The 20,369-nt window shown below is 43.2% G+C and overlaps 1 protein-coding gene across 1 annotated transcript in view; it reads right to left on the reverse strand.

Annotated features, from left to right (window-relative positions):
• Positions 1-9,745, reverse strand: part of RNF11 (ring finger protein 11) — a 26,411-nt gene extending 16,666 nt beyond the window's left edge. Inside the window, exons 1-2 of the mRNA XM_077333793.1 lie at positions 9,594-9,745; positions 9,206-9,423 (exon numbers count right to left, since the gene is read on the reverse strand). Coding sequence (XP_077189908.1) covers positions 9,206-9,328 — 123 coding nt within the window. The 5' untranslated portion in view covers positions 9,329-9,423; positions 9,594-9,745. The remainder of the gene's footprint in view (positions 1-9,205; positions 9,424-9,593) is intronic.
• Positions 9,746-20,369: the final 10,624 nt, after the last annotated feature.

Genomic DNA, 20,369 nt, shown 5'->3' on the forward strand with positions numbered 1-20,369 from the left:
GCAACGGTCATCTCCAGAATAATTTCTGCCCTTGGGCTTGATCTGGAAATTGCAGCTTCTAGGATCCTCAAGGGAACACCTTGGAGGGCCCACATCCAGTGGGTGCTGAGGCAGCTGCATTGGCTGCTGGTTGCTGCCCGGATCTGGTTCAAAGTTCTGGTTATAACCTTTAGGACCCTACGCGGTCTGTGACCCACATATCTGAGGGACCTCCTATCGCTCTGTGCCCCCCACAGGGCCTTATGCTCTGCGGGCACTAATTTGTTGGTCGGTCCCGGTCCCAGGGAAGTGTGTGTGGCCTCGACCAGGGTCATAGCCTTTTCGGTCCTGGCCCCTACCTGGTGGAATGAATTCCCAGAGGAGCTGCAGGCCCTGTGGGAGCTTCTAGCATTCTGCAGGGCCTGCAAAACAGAGATCTTCCACCAGGTCTATGGTTGAGGCTGGTGTGGCAAGGAAGATCTGTATGGCCCCCTTTCTAGGATAGAGCAGTGTGAATGGTGGCTTGTGGGTTCCATCTGTGCCTCTCTTCCCACCCTCCTCTATGTGATTTTTATTGGAGGAATGATAGTCAAAAGGTTGACAAAGGCTGCTCTTATCACTGCACTACAATAACTAGTCAACCAGTTTGAACACTGCATACTTGGACAAACTGTTTAAAGAAACCTAAGCATATACTCTGTTGTAGCAAAAAGAGACCTTAAAATAGATTGCCAAATAGAACAACATGCCCTGAAATAAAGCAATCAAATTTTTATTGTTGAAACCAGACACAAAGGCACAACCCAGGTCTCCTGACTCCTAGGCCATTGCCCTGTTGCCTGGATTAGTCATTCCAGGATGGTACAACACTGCACTATGAAAACATCCAAAACCTTGACTGCAATTTTATTGAAAGGAAACTTAAAATAACTGAGGAAGCTGATTGTTCATACTGGTCCAGCACGTAGCTAAGACTGTGCATTCCTCATTAGGTCTTCAGGGTATTATGTAATACTTGTCAGAGATCAGTAGGAAAAATACAGGCAACAGAAACCAGCTATAATACAGCTCTGTAATCTCTTTTGCCACTTAGAAGTACAAGGGCAAAAAGGATACAAGAACCTAATGACTAATTCTTACAGTAACACAATCATTAATATAATAGATCCCCACAGACTGACACCCCAAATCTAGTCCATATCTATCAACTATATGGTTGTGGTTTCCATTTATCATCATTACACATGAATAACAGCAGCAGCTCAATTTGGCGATGAATAGAGAACTTTGACCTAGTGTAACCAAAATTAAAGAGCTGCTTTTCCATATTTTGTGATTATGGTATGACTTTCAAGAGTCAGCCCTGTGCGTCTATACACAAAGCTTCCATGCAGAAGGCTCTAAGAAACGTCAAAAGCATTCCAAGAATAATTCTGTTCATGGATCGATGGTATGTAGTAACTTGAGGGCATAATTTCATTCCATGCCTACATAAGAAGAAAGCTACTAAAGGTGCTACTTTTTGTGACTTCAATCTGTAAACAAAACAGTGAAAGGGCAGTTGAAGCAATTTTTGGCAGGTTCTAAATAGGAAAAATAAAAACTGGCATTACAAAGAACAAATACTCTCATCACTCTCTAAAACTACTGCTGGCTTCTCTGACCTAGTATGGACATACTATTGGCTTTCTGCAAACTAGTGTTTTGTGTAATGAGAGGCACCCTTAGAAATATATATTATCAGCTCCTTCCTTCCTGTTATAGTTTAAATTCCTGCATCCTATCCCATATTTGCTTTAATCAATACTCATGATTACACCTGCACCAGTAAAGTACAAAGGGGAGCTATGGAAATAGATTACCAGTGTGACTTTCATCTGTGAAGGACACCCTCCTCCGCCCACCCCCCAAAAAAGGCCAGGCCTTCTCTATTAAGGCCACAGGAGCAGGTGGGAAAACCTGGCGGGAAAATACTGACACACAGGAGAAACAAAACCTGCGCACCAAACCCACATCCTAAAACACCCTACAAAACCTGGGGCTGACAAGTCCCAGCATGAAACCCTCCCCCCAAACCAAGTCAGTTCTGATCTATTCAATCAAACTAATTAACCTGAATAATTCAATATCTCCTTAATTAATTCAAAATTGATTGGCTATAATAACCCCCTGAATTTGAAGCAACCTTCCTCCCCTACCCTCTCAAATCAAATTAAACCCCAACCTCCCAAACAAAATCCATCAAACCCAAAAGACATACTAATGAAATTAACCACCCCCTCTAACCAACCCAAGGAAATAATATAACTAACCCACATACCCTATCCCAGTCCCCACCCACCGCACACAAAAATGAACTAGTACATAACAAAGCACAACTGGACTGGGCAACCATGGGATGCCATAATTGACAATCAGGGCCATCCCTCTAGAAAGAAACAAATCCTCATAAAACTAATCCAACCCAAACAAGTCCAAATCTCAAGTAGTGAACCAGAGCTCAGATAAAACCTCTTGAAGAAACAAATAAGCAACCAACTTACAAAAATCCAGTACAAAGTCAAACCACAAAGAACTACTAACACCAGACACGGATGGCCCACAAAAACTGAACACAAAAGAAGGAGGAAAAACAACAGGGGGCCCAAGAGGGTCACGGATGCCAATTATAAGGGGAAAGGGCAGAAATGGGGGCGGGAGGAGGTTGGACAAAGAGAAGGGATTTGAGATATGGCTATGTTCTAACCCTTTCTAATTTCATCACCTCTCTCAGGTCACTAGGAAGGAGGCTAAGGTTAAAAACCCACCAGGTCGTTCAAAAACAAAGCCTCCATTCTGCAAGCTTACTTTGCAGAGCATGGAGCGGACCTGGCATGTGTGACAGAAGCCTGTGTCAGGAAGGGTGAAACATTTGCCCTTAAAGAATTAGCCCATGCCAGATTCTCCGTCTTCCATCAGTCACAGAGTACACAGCAGGGAGGAGGGGTGCCAATTGTAACCCATGGGGATATTTCCTTCAGAGCACTCCCTGCACCATCAACTCAAAGAACTGAATGTGTTGGCCTCAGGCTGGGCACAACCATGAACGTGGCCATCTGATTGGTATACTGCATGTCTAATGCACAACTAGATGCACCACCAGCTCTGCTGGATGCAGCAGTGGTCTAGTCATTACAGTTCCCCAGACTATTCATCCTGGGGAACTTTAACATCCATGCCAAGCTCCCACCCTCTAGAAATGGGCTGGATCTGGTGTAAACCATAGTGAAACTAGGGCTCTCACAGTTTGTCACTGACCCTCCCATCAGACAGGCCACACCCTAAACCACATTTTCAGTGCAGAGCTGAATGTGGATCTAGTCTGTGCCACTATGCTCTCAAGGTTTGGATAGGGCTGCCACCTCCCCCTCAGTTGGACACCGAGCAGATTCTAGCTCGGCCACAGAGACTTATGAAGCTGAATAGATTCCGGAATGCTCTATGGGACCTGATGCCTCCCCGCACTCCTCTAAATGGACTGGTCAGCGCCTGGCATGTCAGAATGCTGGCCGCCATTGACAAGATTGCTCCCCGATATCCTCTCTGCCCCCATCCCAAGCAGGCTCTCTGGAATACAGTGAAGAAATGGTAGTTAAGATGACTAAAGTGAGTTTGAACAAGACTCATCGCTTCCAGCATTAGGCTCTTCTCCAGGGAGTCCTTCCTTCTCATGAGGTGGCCAAAGTATTTGAGCTTCATCTTCAGGATCTGGCCTTCTAAGGAGCAGCCAGGGCTGAACTCCTCTAGGACTGACCGGTTTGTTCGCCTTGCAGTCCAAGGGACTCGCAAGAGTCTTCTCCAGTACCAGAGTTCAAAAGCCTCAATTCTTTGACGCTCGGCCTTCCTTATGGTCCAACCTTCACAGCCATACATTGCAACTGGGAAGACCATAGCCTTGACTAGGTGCACTTTTGTTGGCAGGGTGATGTCTGTACTTTTTAGAATGCTGTCTAGATTTGCCATAGCTTTCCTCCCCAGGAGCAAGTGTCTTTTATTTTCTTTGCTGCAGTCCCCATCTGCAGTGATCTTGGAGCCCAGAAAAATAAAATCTGTCACTACCTCTATTTCTTTCCCATCTTCCCCATCTATTTGCCAGGAAAAACAATAATAAAAACATTAATAATAATACAATAACTACATTATGGAATGATAACACTGGAGAGAACAATAACTTAACGCATAGTGATGGGCCAGTGGGATGGGTGGCTGCAGTGATGGTTGAAGGAGGGAGGCTCGGGGATGCAGTGGGAAGCGGTGGTCTGGGCCGACCTCAACTAAATGCCTGGTGGAGGAGCTCCCTTTTGCAGGCCCTGCGGAACTATTCAAGTTCTGTCAGGGCTCTGATCTCCTCTGTAAGCTCATGTCATTAGGTGGGAGCCAGGATGGAGAAAGCTCTGTCGAGGTCAAGCGGCCTTCCTTGGGGCCAAGGATCACCAGAAAGTTGGAGGTGGTGGAGCGTAAGACTCTTTGGGGGTGTAGGCAGAGAGGTGATTCCTCAGGTACACTGTGCCTAGGCCACATGTGCCCTTAAAGGTGATAACCAAATCCTTAAGCTTGATCCAGAATTTGATAGGGAGCCAGCACAGCTGCTGGAGGATGGGCTGAATGTGGGACCTCTGAGGTGTTGCTGTGAGGGCCCTGGCAGCTGCGTTCTGGACCAGTTGTAGTTTCTGGATCAAGGATAAAGGCAGGCCAGCATAGAGCAAGTTGCAGAAGTCCAGTCTAGAGGTAACCATCGCAAGGATCACTGTGGCTAGGTGTTCCGGGGTCAAGTATGGCACTAGTAGTTTGCCTAGGCGAAGGTGGTAAAATGCCAGCTGCACTACCATCATGATCTAAGCCTCCATTGAGAGGGAGGCATCAAGAATCACCCTTAGGTTCCTGGCGGAGTGGAACACTGATAGTCACACTCCATCCAGGTTGTGTAGGCAATACTGAAGCTCAATACTTCAAAGATGGAGGTCCTATGGCTGGGAAGGAAAGGTCCAAGCGAGGACAGGGTACAGCTATCAGGTTTCTCTGTCCAATCTCTCTACCCTGAGCATAATTTTATAAACCTTTGTGCCTCCCTTAGTTCTCTCCTTTGTAAACTGCAATGTCTCAGACTCTTCAGCTGTGCTCACAGGAAATGTGTTCCAACCCCTTAATTGTCTTGGTTATCCTCTTCTATGCTTTCCATCCATCTCTGCAGAGTCATTTTTAATATGATGACCAGAACTGCATATAGTATTTTCAATTAGACTACACCAGAGATCTATCTGTATTTTTCAGCTCCTTTCCTAATAATCCCATAGTGTTTGCCTTTTTGACAGCTGGGGCACAATGGGCTGACATTTTCACTAAGCTATCCACTACAACCCCAAATTTTCTTTCCCTCTCAGTCACAGTAAGTTCAGATCCCATTGGCATGGCCTTAAAACTGGTCTCCCCCCCCCTCCCACATCCTTTTGTACTGTAATAATTAAATATCATAAAAGTTTGCCACCAAGTGTATCTTGAGATGCAAACTTAAATGGACTCCGGGGAATGGTAGAGGACAGGAAGGCCTGGAGGATCATTGTCCATGGGGTCACGATGGGTCGGACACGACTTCGCACCTAACAACAACAACAAATATCTTGAGAGACAGGAAGTGTTGTAAAAACTATGAACATATTACTACCAGTGGTTATTATAAACAAGAAAATGTAGTGAGGAAAAAGATATTTGAATGACCACATAAAATGGTAACAGATAAATAGTAATACTATTAAGATATTAAACAGCCTCTGTAAACTGCAACACTTCTGAAAGCTAAATGTGATACACAAAAACCCAAACATTATCTGAATTGTCTCCTTTCCCATGTACCTTCTTCTGTTCCCTTACTATGTCCACTAAATTTTGTTACAGCCTACCTATTCAGGAGTACTGGAATAGTATTTTAAAAATTTTCTATTAGTTTATCCTACTCACCTGCAATATAGCATCACTAAGAAGTCATAGAGCTTAAGCAACTTCTATAGGTGTCATGCCCACTATTAGCTGGGATGATTTGTGTGCTGTGCTTATATAATACTAGTTATTATTCAGATTCAGCCAGGGAAAGATCTTCTATATAATTATGCTTAGGTGATTCACAATCACAATAAATAACTTTTGTGATTTATTATAGCAAACTTTGAGGCACATGGCCAGATGTGCAATGTCACAATTCTGTAAAAGTTGAGTACAGAAAAATCATCAGAGATACAGCTGAAATATAAAATGGCACCTACTATGAAAAATATCATCAATAAATTAACCCATTTCCTAAAATTAATAGTCCATTCACAGTTTCTTCTTCAGTCTTAAACGCATATATGGAAGTTGGTATAAACTTAATGGACTGAACAGAAATAACTATGATGAAGCGCTGCTTTTTGGAGCAAATATTTGTCATTTCTTTATACAGCAACTTGCACCCTGCCCCCTCAAGTAATTTCCCAGGCTAGGTGGATCTTTGAGAACAGTATGGGATGCAGTGCAGGGAGGCACAATAAAAAGGGTGAATTATTAGCAGGAAGAGGATACTTCCATAAGGACAGAAATACTCTTTACATCAGGGAGGTTTGAATCTAGTTGCTGTGTATTTAAGGCCTAAAAACTTTAAAACTGCTCTTTTTAATTATGGTGCACAAATTCTTAATATTTTCTACAATGTGACCTTAATGCCCTCTGTGACTTTACACTATGGGCAATCTCTACAATCCTAAGAACTTAGTTTTACTCATCCATGAAGTCTACAATAAATCCATTAAAATAACTGCAGGTTTGGTATATTGGCTTTGTTTTAATTGTACTCTGAAATATTTTAGATGTAATATTAAACTATGAAATTCTTATTTTTACTATCAATGCAGCAAACTTAATTTGGACAAGTACTATGTAATAAATATAATACAACTATATTAATATAATGTTGATGTGACTATTGTGACATGATGGAATTTAGGCAGATAAAGCAAAATTTGGATGTGTTCCTCATTTGGCAATTTTTTTCTAAAATTGCCACATGCAGTTTCTGCCATATGTCAAGCTGAAAATTATTACTCAAAGTGTGCAGTGCTCTTGCAACACAATATTAAAATGTATTTAAAAGTATGCATTAGTAAATGTGAGACCCCAAGAAAGTGTGGCTAAAACTGCAGCCTTGAACCCAATCCTAAGAACATTTTTTTCAAAAGCATGACCAACAGAGTTCAGTTAGATTTACTCCTATATAAGTGTCAACAGGTTTACTCCCATATAAGTGTTAACCTTAGTATATCCAGTGACAGCTCTACATTCTTCCCTTCTTGTGAACAGCTCAAAAGATTCCTATCATACCTGTCACATAATGAGCCTATAAAATGCTTATTGAGACTTATGTACAAAGTTAAATACTTCCTGTAATTTTACACTAAGCAGCACCTTCCCAGTGGTTCAGTAGGCATGATGGAGAGGGGGAGCTTGACAGGCGTGTCGCTCAGACCCCAGGCAGGCCTGCCGGTGGGGGTTCTTTCCCCTTCCCAGATGCATGGTTGGCATGACCACTAGGGGAGGGGATCAAGCCAAGGGATCCGCCCCCTGCGCTGGGAGTTTTTGCCTACGCTCATTGTAGTAATAAATGCTGTGGCCTCATTTATTCCAAATGAAACATTGTGTTGTATTTCTTTGCGCTCCAGAGCTGACCCTTCCCTTCCACAGCAAAACTATAGTTAGTGTGTTTTGGCACACAAAAATATTCCAAGGCTGCAATCCTAAGCATCCTTACAAGAAAATATCTCACTGAACTTAATGGAAAGTGACTTCCGGGTAAATATTTAGGAATAGGGTAGAAGTCATCATTCAACATTGGTAGATTGTCTACAGTTTCCCAAGAAAAAATCCTGTAAAAATAAGCAAGCATTGAGAATAAATAATTTATCCTTAGTAAACTATGCAAGGATAACAGTTTAGAACTCCAGAACGAATTCAATTTTGTTTACTGATGCTCTGGCTTCCAGGCATGAATCTAGGTTAGTGCAATTTTAGATATAAATAATCTATTTTACTATTTTATCATAAACAGAAAGCAAATACTAGCTCAGTATATTTTTCAGTAACTTGAACTGAAATACAAATTAAATTTTCTTCTTTCATACAATTTAACATCAGCAAAAAAATTTAAGCAATGAAAGGATCATATTCCTAATTAACTAAACAATTACAGGAGAGAATGACAAGAAAAAACCCCTCTGCTTTCTGTTCCTGTACTTTCATATGTAGGTTCTATGTTAATATCTGGAAATTAATCAAGCCATGAATTTCAACAGCATAATCTATACATTTAGACAAAAGACTGTAACTGTGTGCATGTGGCCTTAGTTTAACAGGATGTGAAAAGAACAACAGTAGACAGTGATGTCACTGTATAAAGAAACAAAGGAAGCAGCACAAGCAGAAAAACTACAACCTCTTTTCTGTAGTTCAGATGGCAGGAACAGCACCCAAAATCCAGCATTTAACTTCTCTATAGTTAAATAATCAGACCTACAGAAATACAATATTCTCATAGGTATAATCTCTGCAGGTAATCTTGATTGAAATCGTCATTCCAAGGAAGCTTGGTTTGAATCTTGACTGTTTTCATTTGAGGTAGGGTTATGTTTGACTCTTTTGTTATTTGCGTTTTGAACAGTAGCCCCTATTTAGCCTGTGAAGGGTGTTTGTCTACATCAGTTTCCTACACTTCTCTTCCCAAACAGGAACACACTTCCATTCTCTGCCTTAAAGATAAAAATAAGAGAGGCCAAAAAAAGAGAAAGAAAGCCTCCCACAACAGACTGAAGCAAAAGGTTTGTCCTGTCGTCTACTTTCGGACCTCGGTAGAAGCAACTGGATGGGAAGGGATTGTGAGGAGTGGGGGGAGGCCCCTAATTTTTAAGGGTCTAAAATGTCTTGGTTATCGGAGATGGGGAGGGGGTCAAGTAAAAGGCCTCTCACACTTAAACAAACCAACCAGTTCAATCAAACAGTGATTTATATCCACACAGGCCTCCCTAATTTGCTGGGGGGGGGGTCATTATTATTTCCCGTCCTTTCGCTTTCCACTCCCCTCCCTTCTTAGCCGCTCTCGTGTTCCGTCCTCCGCCGCCCCCTTCCCGGGCTCCGGCCCGACATGTCTCCCCCTGTTCTCAACCGGTACCTGATATGGCGGCGGCGGCTCCTGATCCGGCTCAGTCCCGTCCCCAAAGCTGGCCCTGTCCGACTGGGACTCGTGAAGCAGGGAAATGTCATCCGAGGTGGGGGATTTCAGGCAATTCCCCATCTTCCCCAAAGGGAAGTGGGGAGTCTCCTTCCGCTTAGAGACACAATGGCAGATCCTGGCGACAGCGGCTGCTGCTCCTCCTTTCCTTCGGCCTCCTGTGAACAGCAGCAGGAGCCTGGCTGAAGAGGCTCATGCCAGCCTCCTACCCGGCATAAGCAGCTTAGCCCTCAGCCGGCTTGCCCCAGGGACCCGCTGCTTCTTCCGCCCGCCGAAAGACCCACTCGCCTAACTGCGGGGGGGAAAGGAAAAGGGTTCAGCCCCCCACCTCCATGAGGGCCTCACTCGCAGGCTAGTTTAGACAACGGGTGGCGAGGGGGAGAGGGCAACCAGGTGCACCCACAGAGCGCCTGCCCCCTCCCTCCGTCCCAGGCGCATTTCTTCTTCCTGGTCGGTCACCAGTCTTCTGCGCACTGAGCTTTGTCAGGCTGGCCTCTATAGCTCCTCCTTCCTTTCGCGGTGGTGCCAGCCTGGACGGCAGGCCTCACAGCTTGCCCAGCCTCCCTGCCTTTCACCTCAGCCAAAGGGAAACATACACCTTAGGATATGCGTTGTAGAAACCACCATCTCTTCCTTATGCGGGGGAGGCATTTTGTTTACCAATAAGTCCACCAGCTGAAGTTTGACAAATTATACCTTTCTGTTTTCTGAAGGAGTAATTTTGCAAACTTGGGGAATGGTAGAGGACAGGAAGGCCTGGAGGATCATTGTCCATGGGGTCGCGATGGGTCGGACACGACTTCGCACATAACAACAACAACAATGCATGCATGCCCCCAAATAATGAACATCTGACTACTTTTCACGTAAGAACACTGTGCTAAACCAGTGCAACAGCAGCTGCTAGTTAAAATGCCACTTTACTCAGAACCACTAATTTTAGTAAGATTTATTTCCAGGTTAAATGTGCTTTGGTTCACAGCTTTTAAAATCATACGGTGATCACTCCCTCCTTGTAATATTTGACAATATTTGACATGATTATTAATTTGTATTTGTGAAGGTTGGGTATTCAAATGTGAAAGCAAGTGGTGGATATTACTCTGTAATTATTAATCTAGAGTAGAAACACTATATTGCATATGAGCTCTTTGTAGTGTAGCTCTTTCTTCTGGATCAGCCTGTCTCAACTTTTTCACTGTTGGGGAAACCCCTGAAACATTCTTCAGGCTTCAAGAAACCTCAGAAGTGGCACAATTGTGTAGAATATGCTTGGGAAACAGCTCCTCCCCTTCCCACCTCCTCTGGGCCCATCACTGGCCATTTGGGGAGGGGTGGGTGGGTTGATTTGATCATATATGGTCATATCAACCATTACATAATTAACAAATTTAAAATATATATAAAAATTAATAATTAAGGAAACCCTTCCAGGGCTGTCATGAAACCCTGGTTGAGAAAGCCGGTTTTGGATAATTTTTTTTTTTAAATGTGGATGCGCTCTCCATCTCGTGAAAGTGCTGCGTCCAAAGGACTTAAAATATTTGTTCCTTTCCAGTACAGGAAATGTTAATAGTATCATGACCAGCTTTGATTCTTTCTTATCATACTACCAACCCCTTGCAAAAAATAAAAAGATGTACCAAGGTCCTCCCTTGCCGTGAAATATGCTTTAGTGATAATCTGGAGAAGCAGCCAAGTTGATGTTACAGCAAAGCAAAACAAACCAGAAAATACTAGCTGAAGATTGAAACATGAGTACATAAATTGTACTTGAGGATGCCTTGCATTTTAAGAACAATTATTTCATATTTGTTAGGGTAAGAATCAGATTTTGCATACTGCTGTACTTGTACTAGGAGATAGATCTACGAAATTCAGTTCTAGCACATTTAGCAGTACTCAGGATTGTGAAGAATTGCCTCGCATTTCTAAGTTTTAGTTACTCAGAAACCAAGCCATTTGGGCCATGCACAACATATAGCAGCTTGGTATTGAAAGTGTGTCATACAATACAAGTGGACACCTGGCTTAGTGCTGCTTTCCTACAATGAAATTCTGTTAACAAAAAACTTTTCACGATTTGCATTCAGCATTAACTGTTATGAGTTATGTATGCATAAAGGAAATGGGGAAAGTGTATGCTGTGCTGATAACATAAAAATATTTATTATACCAATGTAAACTGCCAGATAGTAAGTCTTCCATTTAAAGTACAGCAACTTTTAATATATTGAAGTTAAAAGTTATGTTTAGAGAAACATATTTTGAATTGTGAACTACTGATAAATTCTGTAGTGTAAGAAAAAAACATATGCTATTCACATTGTTTTATGAAAGGCAAGAATCAAAGGCCACAATCTTCATGTCAGATTTTGAACTGGATGGGGACTACCAGGCCTCTGTTGCATAAAGGACTGCTAGCCTCCAGGTGGGAGCCAAAAAATACAAAATGGTATACACAGTATATAACAGTTATACAAAATAACAAAATCTACCGTGTAAAGACAACACAAAAGGAATTGGTACTGTATGAAGAAAAACTTTTTCCAATGCTTTGAAAGCACAAACAATCCACAGAAATACTGCAAAGATATCAAGAAGCTGTAGGAATGCCACTGGAAATTCCAAATCCAGAGGAACTGGTAAATCCTGCATTTCGCTGGTGACCTTGGGCTCACCATGGCACTGATAAAACTGTTCTGACTGAGCAGTGATATCAGAGCTCTCTCCGCCTCACCCACCTCACAGGGTGTCTGTTGTGGGGAGAGGAAAGGGAAGGCAACCATAAGCCGCTTTGATCCTCTTTCGGGTAGAGAAAAGTGGCACATAAGAACCAACTCTTCTTATTCTTCTTCAATGTGGAGTTATTAATGTACTTTTTGCTCCTGTGTCTCTCCAACCCAATACTTTGCTGTTAATCTCTACCAACTCAATATATTCGCAGTTCAAATCCTCCTTATCCATACTTGTGAGACTCTGGTTGGTCTGTCTGGTTTTCTTCTTCAAGTAAAGGTTTGGATTGAGTTCTGGGGCAGTTTTAGACCTTTTAGTTATGTTAACAGCTGGGGGAGAGATTTGTTGCTTTCCTTTTTCGAATTTTGGGCAGTTGTAGCCAAGCTGTTCCTCTTCATAGCAATTCTAACAAACCAGCCCCCTTCTCATACTTGGCTCTGGAGTATTCCGCTTTGCAGACTTCGTTTTTGTTGGCTCAATTTTCTTTGAGGTGGCTCCCACATTTGTTTTTCTTTGTGATAAATTGGAAGAGATCCACCTAACCCTCCTTTTATCTCTTCTAATAAACTAGCAAATTATTTACAGTTTTAAATATTTCATCTCTAATGTTCAATCTTAACTAGGGATGAGCACAAACTAACTCACAAACCAAAGTTTGTGACAAGTTTTGTTCGGTTAGTGAAGTGACATTTGTGGCAGGTTAACCTGCACAAATCTTCCATGAACTTTCTAGCTGTTCTTGGAGGTTCATGGCAGCTCTTGAATGAATGTATTTCCAGACAGACTATTTCTGCTCAGTAACTTCAAAGTAGGAGGGAGGTAGAACTTGGATAGCACGTAGAAGAGTATCCAGGGGAGATCACCTGTGACTTTAATATCTCTAGCTTGCACAGGAACTATTCTATACACTCCTGTGCCTGTACCTCTTTTCCCCAGAAAGAACCTTCTTTGGTGGGGCATAACTCCTCAATGTAGAGAGCAGGCAGATTCTGCTAGAAATCCCCTTTAACTTTGGTGTGTCTAACATAGAGAGCAGGGGTGTCCTACCATGTCACAAGCAGCATGAGCCAAATTAGTTTGTTTGGTGGCTAAAAGTTTATGACAGTTCACAGTTCACTAACTGAGCATGTCGCAAACTGAACTGCATTTTCCCAGTTTGTATCCATTTGTAATCTTAACTATTGAGGGAACCTGTTTATAAGACTGTTTCAAATCAGTTAATTTATTTAGCTCTTCAAGTTTCTTTACTTTGCTCCCTTCAACCCATCAGTTTAAGGCTCTAAGCGATATCCTATCCTAGCTGTACATATAATTCTCCGTATTCTTTTAATTTCTCTGAAAGCTTTCTGTTCTGCTGTGAGTTAGGTATGAACTCTATCTATTTGAAAACAAGATAATCAGAGGTTTCTTCATCTGTCATTTCTGAATAAACTTCATGCAATCCTCCACAAATCTGCATGTGCAAATATATCATCCTGTCCTTATCTTGGATCCCAAAGTCTCTACGAGCTAATTCAAAACTAATAAAAAGGTCTCCCTATCCTCATGTGCCTCTCTGGGACTGTGGGGTGGTGCTGACAGGAATGCTGAGGTAATTTATCCTTTTAACATCTTATGAAGTTAATTATGGAGTTATTCTGAAGTTCTTTATTTTTGTGGTCAAATTATTTGCATGCTTTATTTTCAGACCTCACTGTTGCCACCAAATGGAACAATTCCCCAGCTCCCTTTAACTTTTTCTTTATCCATACAGGCCTTTTCTTTGTTTGTTTCACTGTCTGTCCCATCTAGTTGCTTAAATGGATGTAGCTATAAGCTGACCCAGTTTAAAGAACTGAGGAATTGGGAAAAATCCTTCATTTTAATGTCTGATAATGACACATGAGAGGCTGATGTTAATTTGAAACAAATAAATTGCTTTATTTCAGTCTGATGAAGAAATGATGAGGTATCAGGTTTGGAATTTGGCACGTGAACAGGCAATAGGAATGAGGTAACTAATTATAAGCAATAGATCATTTGTCACAATAAAGTAGCTGCTTGGTTCTACAGACAATTCTTTAAAACTGTGAAGAGAGATCTCTTGGCAGCCACTGCTTAAATAAACAGGCATTTGCTTCTTCATCTCAAAAATACTTAAGTTTGTGAAGGCAGTGTCGCATTCAGGGCTGTTGCTTTACCTGAGGTTTCTGAGATACACAAGTACAATGACAACAGGTATAGACATCCAAAGAACTAAGGTCTACAAGCCAGTCCAGAGTCAGATATCCAGAGATCCAGACTAAGGGTCAAAGTATAAGGGTTAAGGGTTCAGTTCTAAGGTCTGGAAATAAGGTGCAGGATACAAAGTCTGGGCCACAGGCTTCAGGATAGGCACAGATTACCAGGGAAAAGATAAAAGGCAGCAGGATCAGGGTATAGCTCTGTTTGATAAACAAGTTAAAACATAGTGGATGACAAACAAGGTTGCTTCCAAACCAAGCCTTGCTCAGCATGTTCCTTTTATCTGCATTGTTTGCAACTCATAGAATCATAGAGTTGGAAGGGGCCATACAGGCCATCTAGTCCAACCCCCTGCTCAACGCAGGATTAGCCCTAAGCATCCTAAAGCATCCAAGAAAAGTGTGTATCCAACCTTAGCTTGAAGACTGCCAGTGAGGGGGAGCTCACCACCTCCTTAGGCAGCCTATTCCACTGCTGAACTACTCTGACTGTGAATTTTTTTTTCCTGATATCTAGCCTATATCGTTGTACTTGAAGTTTAAACCCATTACTGCGTGTCCTCTCCTCTGCAGCCAACATAAACAGCATCCTGCCCTCCTCCAGGTGACAACCTTTCAAATACTTAAAGAGGGCTATCATGTCCCCTCTCAACCTCCTTTTCTCCAGGCTGAACATTCCCAAGTCCCTCAACCTATCTTCATAGGGCTTGGTCCCTTGGCCCCAGATCATCTTCGTCGCTCTCCTCTGTACCCTTTCAATTTTATCTACGTCCTTCTTTAAGTGAGGCCTCCAGAACTGCACACAGTACTCCAAGTGTGGTCTGACCAGTGCCGTATACAATGGGACTATGACATATTGTGATTTTGATGTGATGCCTCTGTTGATACAGCCCAAAATGGCATTTGCCTTTTTTACCGCTGCATCACACTGCCTGCTCATGTTTAGTTTACAATCCACAAGTACCCCAAGGTCTCGTTCACACACAGTGTTACCTAGAAGCGTATCCCCCATCCAGTAGGCATGCTTTTCATTTTTCTGACCCAGATGCAGAACTTTACACTTATCTTTATTAAATTGCATCTTGTTCTCATTTGCCCATTTTTCCATTGTGTTCAGATCTCGTTGAACTCTGTCTCTATCTTCCGGAGTATTTGCCAGTCCTCCCAATTTGGTGTCATTTGCAAACTTGATGAGTAGTCCCTCCACCCCCTCATCTAGATCATTAATAAATATGTTAAAAAGTACCGGGCCGAGCACCGAGCCCTGAGATACTCACTACTCACCTCTCTCCAGTCTGATGAAACACCATTGACAACAACTCTTTGAGTGCGGTTCTCCAACCAATTCCCTATCCACCTAACTATCTGAAAATCCAGATTGCAGTCCTTCAATTTATCCATCAGAACATCATGGGGAACCTTGTCAAAAGCTTTACTAAAATCCAAGTAAATGACATCAACCGAATTTCCCTGATCCAGCAAACCTGTTACTTGGTCAAAAAAGGAAACTAGGTTGGTCTGGCAGGACCTGTTGGAGACAAATCCATGCTGACTTCCTTGGATCACCAAATTGTCCTCCAGATGTTTGCAGATCACTCCCTTTAATATCCATTATCTTCCCCACAACAGAGGTCAGACTCACTGGTCTGTAGTTTCCCGGGTCATCCTTCCTCCCTTTTTTGAAGATCGGAATAACGTTTGCTCTCTTCCAGGCCTCCGGGACATCTCCAGTCCTTAAAGAGGTTCCAAAGATGATGGACAAGGGCTGTGCAAGTTCTCTGGAAAGTTCTTTGAGCACTCTCGGGTGCATTTCATCCGGACCAGGGGATTTGAACTCATCCAGTGCAGCTAAATGCCTCTTGACAACCTCTCTATCCATGTTAACCTGCCACCCAGACACTATCCTTTGGCTATGGCCATCTCTAGATGTGCCTAAACACTTTGACCTGTGGGAAAAAACAGATGTAAAATAGGCACTAAGCCTTTCTGCTTTCTCTGCATCTTCCGTTAGAGTTTGTCCATCCGCACCCAACAGTGGGCCTATTGCCTCCTTTACTTTACGTTTGGTCCTCACATAACTGAAAAATCTTTTCTTGTTACAATGGGCTTCCCTGGCCAATCGTAGCTCGCTCTCAGCTTTAGCCTTTCTGATGATTGATCTACAGTGCCTAGTAACCTGTAGGTACTCTTCTTTAGAGCTCTGTCCTTCCCTCCATTTCCTGAACATTTTCCTTTTCTTTCTTAGTTCTTCTTGAAGTTCTCTGTTCATCCAAATAAGCTTCTTAGAGCTCCTGCAGTGTTTTCGTTTTTCTGGGATAGTCATTGATTGAGCATGCAATAGCTCTTGTTTGAGTAGCGCCCACCCTTCACATGCTCCCTTCCCTTCCAGCATTCTCGTCCATGGTATGACACACATCATGTCTCTGAGTTTATTAAAGTTTGCCCTACGAAAATACAACATCCGCATCTGGCTACAAGCTTCCTTGGCTCCCCATCTCAAAAGGAATTCTATGAGGACATGGTCACTTCCCCCTAGGGTCCCCAGCTCCTTCACCTCATCCACCAACTCTTGCCTGTTGGTCAGTATTAAGTCCAGTATGGCTGAACCTCTTGTGGGTTCATCTACCATTTGATAGATGAAATTGTCAGCCAGACTGAGGACGCTTTGCAGAGTTTGTTTCCCAGCACACATCTGGGAAATTGAAGTCACCCATGATGACAAGGTTCTGCCGCTTGGATATTTTCTCAAGCTGCTCACAAAGTGCAGCATCCACATCCTCTCGTTGGTCAGGCGGTCGGTAGCAGACACCAACCACCACACTGTTTGTTTTCCCCTCGCTTATTTTCACCCAGATGCTTTCCACTGTAGATATGCTCTCCTTCACTAGAACTTCCTGACAGGTAAGCCCTTTCCTCACATACAGTGCCACTCCTCCACCTCTTCGATCTATTCTGTTTTTTCTGAACAGTTCATATCCATCCACCATTACATTCCAGTCATGAGAATCATTCCACCAAGTTTCTGTGATGAAACTCATTCCTTGATGGCCAGTTATCCATCCTCAGTTATGTTCAACTTCCAATAGGTGTGGGTCTTTTATTATTTTCCTGGCTTTCTGCCAGTCCTGGTCCTGCAAGGACTCCATTATAGGAACTAACACTAACTGTTGTGAGCAGCTAATCAGGTGCTCCTACATCTCTCTTGAGCTGCTAAGCACTCTCTTCTGTGCACAGGAGAAGTTGGTGGGGAAGCTTGAAAATGCAGAGGAAGATGGATGAACATGTCAGGATGTAAATAGGCCTTGGAGAGATCTATTGATGCTGGGAATTTGCCTTTCTGAATGGAAAAGACTATTGATTGCAAGGGTTTACATCTTGAATTTTTTTCTTTTGGAATTTCTTGTTCCACCACTCAAAGTCCAGAATTGCCCTCACATTGCCATTTTTATTTGGAAAAACAAACAGTACTGAATAAACCCCAATGGTCTTCTGCTCCTCTGGGGCTGGCTCTATTGCCCCTATATCCATTAAATGTTAGATAGCCTTTATCAGGATTGTTTTTGAGGGCACTTGAAGAAAACAACTGGCCAGAAGTGCAGAAAATTCTAGTAAGCCTTTGAAACAGTCTCTATTACCCACTGGTCTCCTATCATGCTGGTCCAGAGGCTGGAAAATCAACCCCCTATTTTGGGGCTGCTTGAGGTTTCCAGATAGTCATGATGAGGCTCGCTTTTTGAGGTCTTTGGAACCCTGGTTGGTATTTTTGTTGGAGGATGAAGAGTTTCCTCCTAATTGTATGAAGTGCCATCTTCCTCATGAAGATTTTGATGGGCAAAAGCCTGAAGATCTTTTGATTTTCCAAAAGGTTTAGAAATGCTTCTTGGATTTGGCATCCTTTTTGGAGGGCAAGGCTTTTTTCTTTTTCTTATCTTCTATCAGGTATTTGTCCATACCTTCTCCAAACAGAAGTCTTCCCTTGAAAGGGAAACTGTCCACCTTAGCCTGAGAGGAAGGATCCACTCCCCAGTTTCTGAGTTGTGTCTTCTTCCTTGCTTCCACATTGCCATAGTTCTAGGTGAAAACTAAATGGCATCCAGGGAAGCCCTGGTGTTAAAAGAAGCTGCCAGAGCAATCTTCTTTAGCTCATCTTTTAAATCCTTAGGGATTCAGCTTTCTGCTGCTGACAGATCCAAGGCCCAGGAGAAAATTGCTCTGGCAAAGAGAGAAGTTGCAGAGACTTTTAGTGCTGCGGAGGCTGCCTCCAAACTCTTGCAAAGGAACTGCTCTATATATTGCAAGGATCCCTAGGTAGGCCATTTGCTTCAGTGGGCAGAGCCAGCTGGAGTGTAAGCTGGTTACTGGATAGTCCACTAGAGGCAATGTAAAAAGCTTAGTCACTTCTGGTACCATTGAGTAAAATTTTGAAATTATGCGGTGATTAGATTTTGGCCTAGTTGGGTTTTCCCATTCAGCTTGTACTACTTTAATAAATATTGCAGGGAAAGGCATCCCTGAGAGGGGGAAAGCACTTCTTTTGTAAAGGCTCAATAAGACCCTGCTGACATACTGGGGTCTGTGGTTTCTGCCTCCATACTGCTTTTGGTATCTCCAAGATGTGCAGCATTTGGGGGAGAATTTTCTAAAAAACGTATTGTGGGAAAAGCCTTGTTTGCATTATGATGACCATGGGCTCTTCCTCATCAGAGTTCCCCTTCTTTAGTGGAAAAAGACTCTGAATCCTGAGTTCTGATATCCCCCCCCCCCCACAAATCAGAGGGATGGAATCCCTAAATTCCAGGCTGCTTTTCTTGGGGCAAGGGGAAAGGAGTAAAAATCCCTTTCTACCTCCCTACTATCCAAGGCAGAGTTATATGCTGAGCAGCTGCTGGCCTTTGGCTCTGGGCAGAGTGTGGGCAATGGTTTCACTGATTTCCCTCGTCACCTTCCTTTGATCCAGGATAGCAAACTAGCCAGCACACTTCCCCCCAGGTCTAGCTGGTGAGGCTGTGGTCTTTGATCCCTGCAGAGAGCATGATGCAGAGACCTGGACCAGGAAGACTGTCTTCCTTTCCCATCAAAACCTCCTTCCCGCTAAATGGAAGGCCTGGCTGCCTCACCCTCTCTAGAAAGAAACAAAAGGCCCTGGTCTTAGTCTCTTCTCACTTGGGGTTTTCAGGAGCAACCTGGTAGCAGTCTCCAATGGAATTATCCCTGGTGAAGGCAATGGCAGGAAGAGGGCTCAGGTGATCTGGGGTGCAAGGGGAGACTCCAAGCCCAAGTCCTGGAGCGCTCCGTGGTCAGGGAGACTGGCTGTCTTGGACTGCACTGTTGGAGTGATCCCACCGCAGCTGTAGTCCCCTGGTATTGCAGTAAACTGCTGGTCCCTCTTTCCCAAATTGTTTCACTCTGACAGGAGAGCTAGAAAACATGTTCTGCTGCCTAAGGTGGGACTGAGGACTGGGCCAGTTGGTAGAAGTCCCTCCCCCTTCAGGAAACAAGTTTAGTTACCCTGCCCACCAAGAGGAGGAGCTTCTTCCCAAGAGTGAAGACTACCACATCTTGGACCACTTAAGAAATATTACTCTTGCTCCTCCCCTACAAGCAGCAGCCAACATAGGAGTGTTGTTGCATTGTCTGTGCTTGCTCAACCAAAGCTCTTGTTTTCGGAGTGATGTAACCCCTCCATTAAAAAAAAATGTTCTTTCTCTATGGCCCTGATCTGTAGATATATTTATCTACAGATGAAACCATAGTTGACTATTAAAATACACAAGCAGGAACCCACAAGGACTTGCAAAGGATAGCTCATTTTGTGCCCCAATTTCTTTCCCTTCCCTGAAATCCTTTAGTCTCTTGCCTTTTCCCTGCCTTCTCCCATTTTACCCGCCCTCCCAGTCAACCTACATTTATCTGCCTCCTGAGCTTGTTTTCTTCCTTCCCTGCCCCTCACAGCCCAGTTGCAAAGTACTGTTCACCAAGCCAGGCCTAATTTCACAGTGAGGAACCTTCAAGGACTCGTGAGAGGAGCCTATTCTCCAGCCTACTTTGGCCTTGCCCTCCCAAAGGAGGGAGAAAAGAGGCAGTCCGCCAGATCTTGTTCTGTCAAGGCAAAATGTAGAGGGAGAAAAGAAATGCAGCCTGCCTGA

This window comes from Paroedura picta, chromosome 4, assembly GCF_049243985.1.
Source record: "Paroedura picta isolate Pp20150507F chromosome 4, Ppicta_v3.0, whole genome shotgun sequence".
In the NCBI taxonomy this organism is placed as follows: domain Eukaryota; kingdom Metazoa; phylum Chordata; class Lepidosauria; order Squamata; family Gekkonidae; genus Paroedura; species Paroedura picta.